The sequence below is a fragment of the Ranitomeya imitator genome, chromosome 8 (genome assembly GCF_032444005.1).
Source record: "Ranitomeya imitator isolate aRanImi1 chromosome 8, aRanImi1.pri, whole genome shotgun sequence".
In the NCBI taxonomy this organism is placed as follows: Eukaryota; Metazoa; Chordata; class Amphibia; order Anura; family Dendrobatidae; genus Ranitomeya; species Ranitomeya imitator.
In genome coordinates, this window is record NC_091289.1 from 185,715,461 (window position 1) to 185,728,076 (window position 12,616).

At 43.5% G+C, this 12,616-nt stretch overlaps 1 protein-coding gene across 8 annotated transcripts in view; it reads left to right on the forward strand.

Moving 5' to 3' along the window:
- The window catches only part of FGGY (FGGY carbohydrate kinase domain containing), a 182,879-nt gene that overhangs the window by 109,259 nt on the left and 61,004 nt on the right, over window positions 1–12,616 (forward strand). For all 8 annotated transcript variants that reach the window (XM_069738118.1, XM_069738116.1, XM_069738117.1 and 5 more), the window contains one exon: window positions 8,966–9,073. In XM_069738118.1, coding sequence (XP_069594219.1) covers window positions 8,966–9,073 — 108 coding nt within the window. The remainder of the gene's footprint in view (window positions 1–8,965; window positions 9,074–12,616) is intronic.

Genomic DNA, 12,616 nt, shown 5'->3' on the forward strand with positions numbered 1-12,616 from the left:
TCTCCAAACCCGATTGTTATTTTTCAGATACATCGACGGCGCAGTGTGAATGGGACCTTTCTTTTGGTCTATTGGGGGTCATTAGTCTTCGGTTAATATTTCCCAGGATCCATAAAACGAAGCTGGAGGGGGGTGCTCATTAACACTTCTAATTTACTGTAGCGGCTGGGTTTGTGGTCAGGTCGGTGTTGGACTAATCTTCTAATGGCAGGTAGAGGGGGTTCTGCATCTGCGTTACAGAAGCACCTTTGTGCGACTCCTGGGAAAGGGAAGAGGTTGGCAGCTGAGCTGTGAGAAAAATTTAACTCTGCGTTTTTTGTGGTTTTGGCAGCCATCCGGAGGAACTTTAATAGCGCAAAGCAGAGAAAAGCATGACTGGGTTAATATTCATACAGCACCCAAAAAATAGCAAGATACCCCTCAATATAGGTACATTTTGACCCCTTTCAGCAAAAGGCGTCTTTTTGCATAATCTACCAATGATTTGTTAATCATAGAGTTTCTTGCTAATAAGAAAGATCTTTTGTAGTGGAAGCCAGAAGTAAAGGGTCAATTACCCTACAGTGCCTCCACAGGATAATTAAGGTATTACGCCGGTCTCATTGAAATCAATGGACTGTCCATGTAACGTGTAGACATGTTGGGTCCTCCAGAAACAAATGATTGCTTTCCATTTAGTTTCCATTCTTAGTCCTACAAGGTTGGCGTTTTGTCAGCCTCGTCCCAGCTGAGTCTTGGCAGTTTCTGCAGGTTATTGACAGGTGCCCAACAAGCTGGATTTTTAGTCTTTCTAATATTAGTCCTGTTTCTTCTGTCTTATACATTTCCAGTTTCTTTTTCAATCTTGGATGCAGCACCGGACAGATCTTGTTTAGCGTTACTGTGACAAGTTCGGTGTTCACGTTTTGACAGCGGCTGGGAAACACCATGACGGCTGCCAACTCCAGAGCCTGGATGTTAGGTATAGCCTGGAGCCAGAGTGATATGTGCACTCTTCGAATTCATCGGCAGGTGTAGACAGAGCAGGAAACACAAGCTGGCACAGTGTTCTCGTAATGGGATCCTACTTAGGCTTAGTCTTGGACAAGCCCAGAAGGGTATCAAGTCTTCCTGGCCTTTGGAGTGATAAGATGAACCATGTGCTCTGCTAGTAAAATGCAGAGAACAAGCCCAGGAACTGAGGACCAGAAATACAAATACACCCACATTACAAACAAGTAACTAAAATAAGTCAGATCATTCAATTATCCCTAAAAAAAAAATCCTTGATTGAGCGTGTCAGCTAGATAAGTCCTCAAGTGGGCACGCTTCCTTATTAAGTGGGCAAGTTTGCGTAGGCATGCTCTTTAGGTCATAATTTCCTCCCCATTTTCAGGGGCGTAGTTAAAATTTTGCTATGGTGTTTGGTAGAAAGTGTGAGAAAGACCGGGGTCACACGAGAGATGATTTTCTCATGTGAGAGAATCTCAGAGCAGGTGAGAAGATGGAGAACTTAATTTCTCCATCTTCTCCATTGTCTGTGTTAACGTAAATCGGACTGCACTCGGATTGTCATCCCTTTAAGTCTAGCTACATTTGGAATTCATAAGTTATGGTAGCTTTGTCCCAGGGTACACACGGGGTCGGACTGGCCCACCAGAGAACCGGAGGATTCTCTGGTGGGCCCAGGGACTGACATTCTGCTGGCACACAGGCCCAACAGTGGCCCAGGGGCCCCCAGCCAGAGGCATGTAGCCCCAGTAGTTTAAGGCTACGAAGGTTGAAAGTGAAGTATGACATTAGTTGTATTAATTAGGAAAAAACACTCCTGCCCAAGCGTCGGTCAATAAGCCTGGGGTGTAATACCAGACAAAACCCATGAGCAAGAGTGGCGCTGTTCAGCCGCATTTAGCCATTTCTTATATCGATTTTTGGGTGACAACCATCGATTCAGCTCCAATGAAGGTTAATATCCAGCTTTTCCAGACTTCTGAATGGCAAATTTGTATATAAGTACAGTAATATACTCATTTACCTATGCTAGTTTGTTTGTCAATGGACAAAGTATTTGTCACCACGCATTCCTAGTAGATGATATAATAATAATAATAATAATCTTTATTTTTATATAGCGCTAACATATTCCGCAGCGCTTTACAGTTTGCACACATCATCATCACTGTCCCCGTTGGGGCTCACAATCTAAATTCCCTATCAGTATGTCTTTGGATATAGCACAGAATCTGAAGCCAGGCGACTCGAGAACTGGATGTAAGACACAATGTTCACTGAGGTTGTTGACGGCTGAAAACCTTGAGATTTACTCCGGGAATCCCAACTGCTAATGATACAGTAACAGACTGAAAAAAATCCCTGGCTGAGGTTCTCGCTCCGGCCTCAGATTGATCCGTTCGGGCCAGAAATGAGTCACATATCATAACTGGAAGAGGTCAGCGCTCGCATTCGGATTTCTGGAAGTTCTTTCTATAGAGCACGTGACGCATCCAAGAGTTTCTGGAGATTTTATTGCAGATGCCACGTGAACGTCTTGGCAAAAAAATATACATCTTGAAAATAAAAACATTGGGGTTTTTTTTGGAAAGAGAGGGAGGGGGATAATGGTTCCCAGGAAGCTGCAGAGAATTACCAGCAAAGGCTTCTGTATGACTTGGCTGCATTTTCCCCCCAAGGCTGCAGTGTTTGGTCTTTGTCTGGTCCAGAGAAGATAATGATTCTTAAAATTGGGAACCTGATTATCTTCTAATTCATCTACTGGTTTAAAGATGTTTTCTTCTCCTTTCACATTCAAAGCTGCACTCACAAATCTACAGGTTTCTTGTTATCCAAACACTTGAAAAACTCTTATCAAAAAAGCTTCGGGAAAATAAATATTCTGCCTAGAAATCCCCAAAGAAGTATTCATCAAAGCTTGTACATCACAAAAGTGGAGTAAAAACTTTAGAAAGTCGCGAAAAAAAAAATCCATGTTGCGCAAAAAATGTCATTTTCACGCTAATTTGGACGAGCTCTGCCAAAATGAACGGAGCTGGAGAGGAGCCAGGGTGTGATGGGGCGAGGCTACACCCGTTGAATTAAGCAAATCTGCCGGCGTTTTCCAAGGCAGAAATGCTACTCCAGTCCCTGACTGAAGTAGCATTTCTGGGGCAGTGTACGGAGGTGCAAGCCACTTACTTGAGGTCCTGTGAGCTTGCACTAGGCCAGTCTTGATTACTCTGTCCCATAGTTTTTCATTGCCTTGAAAATATTCTGTGTGCACAGAAGTGCTTTGCACCATACCTGGAAGATGCTGGCTGTGTAACGTGGCTTGCATCTGCCTGCTATAGAAGCAATCGGAGCCAAGTTTTAGGTGTTAAAATGTAATAAAAAGCTATGAAAGCCTCCTATGTACCCAAAAATGATATTAAAGCACCACTCCAGTGGTTTTTTTTTCATGCCTTGCGCAGGCGTGTACTATGGAGGACAGAGAATGAACTTCAATCCAATATTGCAGCCAGCATGCAGCCAGCAGGTAAGGAAAGGGTGAATCAAACACCCGAAAACTCCGCCCATATGACCCAAAACCAGTCCCGCCAAATTCAGGTGACAGAGTCCCTTTAACTTCTGACTTCCAGCAAGTCAGAAGTTGAGGTCACAAGAAGGAGGCGCCGCGGGACAGGACCGGTGCCGAAAAAGGTGAAGATGCCAGAGGGTGAGAATAAGACCAGAAACCTTATGATAGAAGCACCACTCCAGTGCTGAAAGAATACCCCACTAGAGTGGTGCTTTAATAATAATAATAATAATAATAAAAAAAAAGCTCACCACACTAAAACCAAACCATCATACAAGTCCATCGACGAAAAAACAAAAAAGTTACTGGTTTCAGAAAATGGCGACACAAACCAATTTTATTTTTCTCTTTGCAAATTTCAGATTTTTTTTTTTCACCAGTGAAATTAAAATGATACAAGTTTTGCATTGCCATAATCATATCAACCAGGAGAATGATAAATAAATAATAAATAATCTTTATTTTTATATAGCGCTAACATATTCCGCAGCGCTTTACAGTTTTGCACACATTATCATCACTGTCCCCGATGGGGCTCACAATGTAAATTCCCTATCAGTATGTCTTTGGAATGATGTTGCTATATCATTTTTTACCAATAAAAGCAAAACCCCCCCAAAAAAAATAAATGAAAAAATAAAACTAAAAAATAATAATAATAAATAAATAAAAATAATTAAACAAAAAAAAAATAGCGGTGATATTTCATAATTTTCTTCAAGTTTTTCAAAGTTTTTTTCCAGCAGATTGTATGGTCAAATGATTTGTGGTGTACAAAACTACAGCTTGTTCCTACAAAAAAACAAGCCATTATATGGCTGTGTCGACAGAGAAGTAAAAAAAAAACATAAGTTATAGCTCTTGGAAAAAAATAAGTTATAGCTCTTGGAAAAAAGGGTTGGAAAAAACAAAAGCTCAAAAACAAAAAGTGTCCGCAGTGGGACGGGATTAAAGGCTCATTTAGACGTCCGTTTTTCTCATACTTGACAAAAATGGACCAATAGGATCAGACTTTTATCAGGAGTGTGGTCCGAGAGTCACCACTTTTTCCAGTACAAGGAGAAAAAGAAAGGATGCAGCCTGATTGTCATGGACCCATATGCTTACATTGCCGATTTTGATCTGTGTTTGCAGGCATCTGATTGGTGCTTTCAGTCTTGCTGGGGTTTCCGCTGTGAGAGGGGCAGCGAGAGCTGTTTCCTTCACACTTTGGGTGCAGCGCTGTTTAAATGACCGCCCCAGGAAATACATCATTAAAATATTGTTAAAATCTGACAATCTTCCACATGCAATATATATTCACTTTATCATTTTTTGGGGAAACCAGGTTTCTGTATAGCATCCCTTTAATATCCCATCATACAGTTTCATCTGTGGGTTTTTCATCTGCTCGTCCTCAGTCTTATAGGTTTTTTTGTGGTTTCTCCAGTAATGTAAACTGTTCAGATCTCCAGAACATAATGTAAATCAGCAGCTGTAAAGTTTACTTTTAGGACTCGGCGCGGTTATTAATCTGACAAATAAATAATCCTTTTACATTCAGTGTTTAGAACTGAAGCTTTATCTCTCGTTACATCTAATTGTTCTTCTTGTCAGAGAATTTCCCAAATAGCCGAGCTCAGCAAAAAAAAAAAGATCTCGGAGAAAGTCTCCCTGACCCCAGAGACATGGAGAGCGCACGTGTATAACGTAGGGAACGATCTGCGGGATGTGGTCAGCAGTTCCAAAAAGTAGGCGACAGACAAAGACGCAGCGCCGGCCGAATTTAAAGATGGTGCCCGCACTGTTGGCGGGCGGAGGCAGGACATGTGGCTTTGCGGCTGGAGCTGTTTGTCCACAGGTGTCTGCTACACAGGGGGTGAGGGGAACACTTGGTGAGGGGTCTTTTCTCCTATTTCTCCTATTTTTTGTTGTTGTTTTTCGAGAGAAAGAAAAAAAAATGTTCTATTTATTTTCTGTCCCTTTTTGAGAAAAAAAAAGTTTTTTTTCGCCCTTTTTTAAAGACTAGAATGTCATTTATTGGGATACATTTTAGTCTTCAGATTGGAATTTAATTAGATTGACATGTTTCTTACCAATAGGCTAATTATTATCAATATTGTTTTATACACATTTTCATGTTTTTCTATATATTTATATGGACAATGTAGGATGACTCACTATTCTTCCTCTCTCACACTGGGAAAGGGCTATATAAGAAGGATCAAATTGATTTTCTCCATACACCTGAAGAAGGCTGCAAACAGCCGAAACGCGTTGTGTATATAGTTTTTATCAGTTTGAATAAAATTTTACCTACAAGAAACCTGAAATTTCTGCACCTTGATGTCTGTCGGTGGTAAGACAGCGCCGTTCCCCGGTCCTCCTGTCTGGCAAGAATCTATTACTATAATGTGTCGTAACGTGCAGAAAGGGGAAGAACGTACCATAGCGGAGGAAAGCAGAGATAGTGCGTGGCTGATGACAGAGAATGAAGGATTGGGGGGTTGGATTTCAGCAGAAGTGTTTGGTGACTGCTTATTTCCCTCTGCCCGGTGAGAACACGCACATGTTCCGTCTAAATGTTCATGGTTACACGGGGAGTCGGGAGGAATAGCACCGGGCCTATTAAACCTTTGGCCAGCAGTTTTATAAAGTGTACGGCCAACTCTAGACAATATATAAGAAGACCAGACTGTGAAAATGGTGGCAAGTTTATCAGAATGTCACACACTGTATAAAAAAGGGTCACCAGCAGCACAGAGTGTTTCAGAAGAATAGTGTGCTGTGGGGGGGGGGTGTCATCAGTCTATCCACTCTGCCGATAACGAGGACAGGGCGCTATGTTACAAGGGTGGTGTAATCAGACTCATGCTCATGTTGGGTTGCCTATTGACTTATTGGGAATAAGACTTTCTCCCAACAGCGCAGAGTATTTCAGGAGAGGATAACTCCGTGTAGTTTTCAATCAGCTGCTCTGTACATATCCAGATATGGTCTTTTCATTTGCCCTCCAGTTGGGTCAATAGATGCATTGCCAACCCTCCATTTTTTTTGGCTGTCATCATGTCAACCAGTAAAGCCACTGGCAGGAACGCTCACCTAGCATAAGTACAGATGACCGAGAAGGCGCGGCTGTCGGATTGCAGCCTCTTCGTCCCCTTTCCTGTAATTTCTTCGGCAAGAGCACAAAGTACCATGTGATTGGGCATCTCAGCACCAGAGACTTGGTTCTGCCATTACATGGTGATATAGCAGGGTCCCATGCTCTGCAGCCTCCTGTCTATTATATACACACTGCTCAAAAAAATAAAGGGAACAACAGAATATAACTCCAAGTAAATCAAGCTTCTGTGAAATCAAACTGTCCACTTAGGAAGCAACACTGTTTGACAATCAATTTCACATGCTGTTGTGCAAATGAAATAGACAACAGATGGAAATTATTGGCAATTATCAAGACACTCTCAATAAAGGAGTGGTTCTGCAGTTGGGAACCACAGACCACATCTCAGTACCAATGCTTTCTGGCTGATGTTTTGGTCACTTTTGAATGTTGGTTGTGCTTTCACGCTCGTGGTAGCATGAGACGGACTTCTACAACCCACACAAGTAACTCAGGTAGTGCAGCTCATCCAGGATGGCACATCAATGCGAGCTGTGACAAGAAGGTTTTCTGTGTCTGTCAGCGTAGTGTCCAGAGGCTGGAGGCGCTATCAGGAGACAGGCCGGTACACCAGGAGACGTGGAGGGGGCCGTAGGAGGGCAACAACCCAGCAGCAGGACCGCTACCTCAGGACACTTGGCATTTGCCACAACACCAGGATTGGCAAATTCGTCACTAGTGCCCTGTGCTCTTCACAGATGAAAGCAGGTTCACACTGAGCACATGTGACAGACGTGACAGAATCTGGAGATGCCGTGGAGAGCGATCTGCTGCCTGAAACATCCTTCAGCATGACCGGTTTGGCAGTGGGTCAGTAATGGTGTGGGGTGGCATTTCTGTGGAGGGCCGCACAGCCCTCCATGTGCTCACCAGAGGCAGCCTGACTGCCATTAGGTACCGAGATGAGATCCTCAGACCCCTTGTGAGACCATATGCTGGTGCTGTTGGCCCTGGGTTCTTCCTAATGCAGGACAATGCCAGACCTCATGTGGTTGGAGTGTGTCAGCAGTTCCTGCAAGATGAAGGCATTGAAGCTATGGACTGGCCCGCCCGTTCCCCAGACCTGAATCCTTTTGAGCACATCTGGGACATCATGTCTCGCACCATCCACCAACGTCACGTTGCATCACAGATTGTCCAGGAGTTGGCGGATGCTTTAGTCCAGGTCTGGGAGGAGATCCCTCAGGAGACCATCCGCCGCCTCATCAGGAGCATGCACAGGCGTTGAACAGTAGGGAGGTCATACAGGCACGTGGAGGCCACACACAATACTGAGCATCTTTTCCTCGTCATGAGACATTTCCACTGAAGATGGATCAGCCTGTAATTTGATTTTCCACTTTGATTTTGAGTATCAATCCAAATCCAGACGTCCATGGGATATTCATTTGGATTTACATTGATAATTGTTATATTTTATTGTTCTGAACACATTCCACTATGCAATGAATAAAATTTGCAACTGGAATATTTCATTCAGTGATATCTAGGATGTGGTATTTTAGTGTCCCCTTTATTTTTTTGAGCAATATATATATATATATATATATATATATATATATATATATATATATATATCTGCAGGATAATGCTGCTCATCATGGGCGATCTGACCCTTCATGTGCTGCAGCATCTTTCTTCTGATCCTTCCCAGCCATTTACTCTTTTAGGAAAGGCTTTCAAACATAATTGTAAAGAAGTGCCCAATGTAAACTCTTATAGATGGCATTAGCCAAAGTAAACAAGGAATTTATGCCCGGCTGTAAATGAACTGCTGGGTGTCTGTGGATCATCACTGGGAATATTTCATGTAGGATCTCTGTTCTATTGTATTTGTCCAGATTTTCACTTTTGTAGAATGGATTGTATGTTGTATATATGAGCATTTAATATATTGTCAGTATAAAGTAACATAGCGGGGGGACTGGGCACCAGAGCAATGGCGGAGGGTCTGGAATCTGAGGGCCCATAGACCCCACCTGGTAAAGTAGAAAACACACCAGTCCTAAACCTAAATTATATACTGAAACTGATAACTTTACCATGAATGACAGAGTATATATCACAGTACATGACTTCCCCACCCCTGACTTGGTGACGTCACAACAGTAACCCCACCCCCGAGGAGCAGGACAGCCCATTCAAGCTATCAAATATTCCAAGTTATCAGAGGGAAACACAGAATTATTAAGATTAATTATCTACCTGGAAGCTACGAAGCTTAATAAAAATACATCCATGTTAGATATTTTTCTTCTTTTCCCATACAGATCAGTGATGGACCTATATTTGTCCCTGGTGTCTGGGGACCGTACTACTCAGCCATGGTTCCAGGATTGTGGCTCAATGAGGGCGGACAAAGTGCAACTGGAAAACTAGTAAGTCTCTTGCGATCAAGACCTATATGATACTTCACCACCGTCCGTGACTGATTTTTTTATACGGTCATGTGAATCTACCCTTACTTAAGATCCATATCTGAGAAAATGACAACTGTGACTTGTCTTCCTTCTTTCAAAGTATGAAACAAGTGGAAAACCGCACACAGTGATGGTATACCAGCAATATATAGAATTTTGAGCAAACTTGTGCCTCAAAGAAGACCTGTCGTCAGCTCAAAAGTGGCCAGTTTTGCTCTTTTATTCCCACTGCTCCCCATAGTATTCCATTTTTAGTTTTTTGTAAATCCACCGTACGGTTTCGGAGATATGTTTTTGTTTTTTTTTATTTATTGGTAATTTTATAGTCGTTACAAATAGGGCAGTGCTCACTAGGTAATTATGCAGAGCAGCCTAAAGAAGTTACTACCTCAAAAAGGCTGCGATCACGTCCCCTTGGAAAAGACCATGAAAATTAACACTAAATAAAAAGGCCCAGATCTCTGGAGTTGTGTTGGTTCCGTGTTGGAATGATGGATAAAAAAAAGCATAAAAAAAAAATATTCGGAAATAAACTAAAAGCACAACTGGTCACTTTGGATCTGGTGACAGGTCCTCCTGAAGGTCCACTATATATATAACAGTCATGACTGCAGCTTACGGCAGTATATGATGTCACCAATATTGTTCTACAAGTGATAGAGCCGCTAAAACCCTGTAAGTCGCCTAGCACTGAAGGATCAAGATTATTTGCACAATTAAAGGGCTTGTACAGAATTTGAATAAAAAGTCTTCTATATTTCAGAAATAGCGCTACACCTGTTTACACCTGTCCTTAGTACAGAGCTGCAATACCACACACTGCCTGTAAAATGGAGTGGTGCTGTTTTGGAAGAAAGCAGTGGTGTCTTTCTAATTCTGTACTACCCATTCTTCATGTTTGTTCCTTTATTCTAGAGCTTCCTCTACAAAGACTTCACAGGGCAAATAGCACTTGTGATAATACTAATTTGTACGTTTGCTTCTTATATTGTAGCAGTAAATAATATGAGGATGGAGCTCCCCCATGGGCCAGTGAGGTACTCAATATCGGGTCCTGCGGTTCACGGGGGGATGTCACGGTGGCTGACCCGGTCCGTGGCCCTGGGACGCCTGTTATGGACCTGGTGGTTAGGAGCACCCGGAACGACCTGATGGTTAAACTCACACAGGACAAGCTCTGGGAAGTGGGAGCTCTGCTGACCGCAACCCCTAATCCTATCACACAACTAGAAATAGCCGTGGAGCGTACCTAACTCTGCCTAGACGCCTCTTCACAGCCAAAGAGCTAACTAGCCCTAGAGAAAGAAAATAAAGCCTACCTTGCCTCAGAGAAATTCCCCAAAGGAAAAGGCAGCCCCCCACAAATATTGACTGTGAGTTAAGATGAAAGTCACAAACACAGAAATGAAACAGGTTTCAGCAAAGGGAGGCCAGACTTACTAAACAGACTGAGGATAGGATAGGTAGCTTTGCGATCAGCACAAAAAACTACAAAAGACCACGCAGAGTGTGCAAAAAGACCTCCGCACCGACTCACGGTGCGGAGGTGCCACTCTGCATCCCAGAGCTTCCAGCTAGCAAGACAAAATCATGATAGCCAACTGGACAAGAAAACAATGAACAAATAAAAAACTAGCAGGGACTTAGCTTCTGCTGGAGTAGACAGGTCACCAGAAAGATCCAAGAGCGAACTGAACCAGTACAAGAACATTGACAGCTGGCATGGAGTAACGATCTGAGTGGAGTTAAATAGAGCAGCCAACCAAAGAATAAACTACGTCACCTGTGGAAGGAACCTCAGAAGCAGCAGCTCCACTCACAGCCACCAGAGGGAGTCCATGGACAGAACTCGCCAAAGTACCATTCATGACCACAGGAGGGAGTTCGATAACAGAATTCAAAACAGATGCCCGTGTAAAAGGGAAAGGTCTTTAAGGGGGATATTTGTGACGCCACCTGTGGTATTCGGTCAGGGTGACCGACGCTGCTTTAAGGGGTCCGCTGGGGTGATGTTATGGCAGCTAGTTGGTATACCTTCCCACAGGTGAAGTGTGTCCCCAGGGCTTCCTGGTGTGTAGATGGTGGATAGTGAGAGGCGCAGAGAAGAACAAGGATGCAGGTTTGCAGTCTCTTTACCTTTACTGAAGACTTCAGCATCCACAGTCCAGGGCACCAGATCACAGGGCAGGCAGAGTCCGGCCGGTTTGGATGCAAATCCAGAGTCCCCTTGTCCAGGTGGAAATCAATAGCCTTCCCTTGCACTGCAGTGTTGTAGTTCCTTACTGCCTAAGGCTTCACATAAGGTCCTCATAGATGTTATGTCTTTCTCTGTCCCCCATATAGGATAGGACAAACCCGTATGACTGATGGCTTGAGGCTTTTTATAGGGACTCTATCATGCCCTGGCCTCCATGGGTTGCCACCGTGCCTCCTGGGTGTATGTGCGGACAGGTAACTTGCAATTAACTGTCCTGCCGGTCTCTGAAGCAAAGCATCCCATAGTTTGTAAGCTTGCGAGCAGGGCCCTCACTCCTCCTGGTATCTGTTTTGAACTGTATTTCTGTTATGATGTAATGTTTATTGTCTGTACAAGTCCCCTCTATAATTTGTAAAGCGCTGCGGAATATGTTGGCGCTATATAAATAAAATTATTATTATTTATTATTATAAGCAAAGCATAAAGGTCCTTACTCCCTCGGTGTTCCGACTACCGGGATTCTGCACCTCAGAAGGAGGCAGCCTTTGCTACGACTTCCTTCACGCTCGCTGCAATACAGTTCTACCTTCTGTGTGTCTCTTCCTGGGAGCTGCAGCTCTGAGGGCATGCACAGCTCCGTGTCCCTTCTCCTTCCTTCACTGACAGGATCCCACCCCTGCCAGGGACTAACTAACTGAGCGGAGCTCAGCCAGCAACTAACTAACTTTCCCTACAGGCGACTAGTTTTACCTATGTGGAGAGTGACTTAATAAATAGGAGCAAGAGCTCCCTCTGGTGGCCTGGAGTGTGAAATGTGTTGCATGTTTGTGATACCTGGATGCAGTCATCCTTCTTTGCCTCCAAACGAAGCATCACTCTACCCGAGAGGAAAGCAATACCACTGCGACGACCAGGACCCTGGGGCGCCGCAAGGTCTTGTAGAAAGAGATAATAGGACCACCCATGGAAGGAAGGGTGGCTCATTAACTGCCACCTCCATGTTCCTGATAGTGTATAGTAAGGCTCCGTTCTCGTAAAAAAGAAAAGCAGCATCTATCAGACCTATATGGCAACTTCTGTCTATAACATGTAAATGTCCCAGATGGAAATACCCCTTTAAGTATTTTTATTTCCCAGATCTGTCAGTGTTTTTTCAGCTATGGTTTCCCAATCTCCTTGTCAGCCCACAAGCCTGAATATATCAGCATGTTCCCTGGGCACTCCTCCACTTATGAATTTATCAGCCAATTTGAGCGCCCTTCCAATTATCGTGCCAGGAAGAAAGAAATCACATAAAACACAGA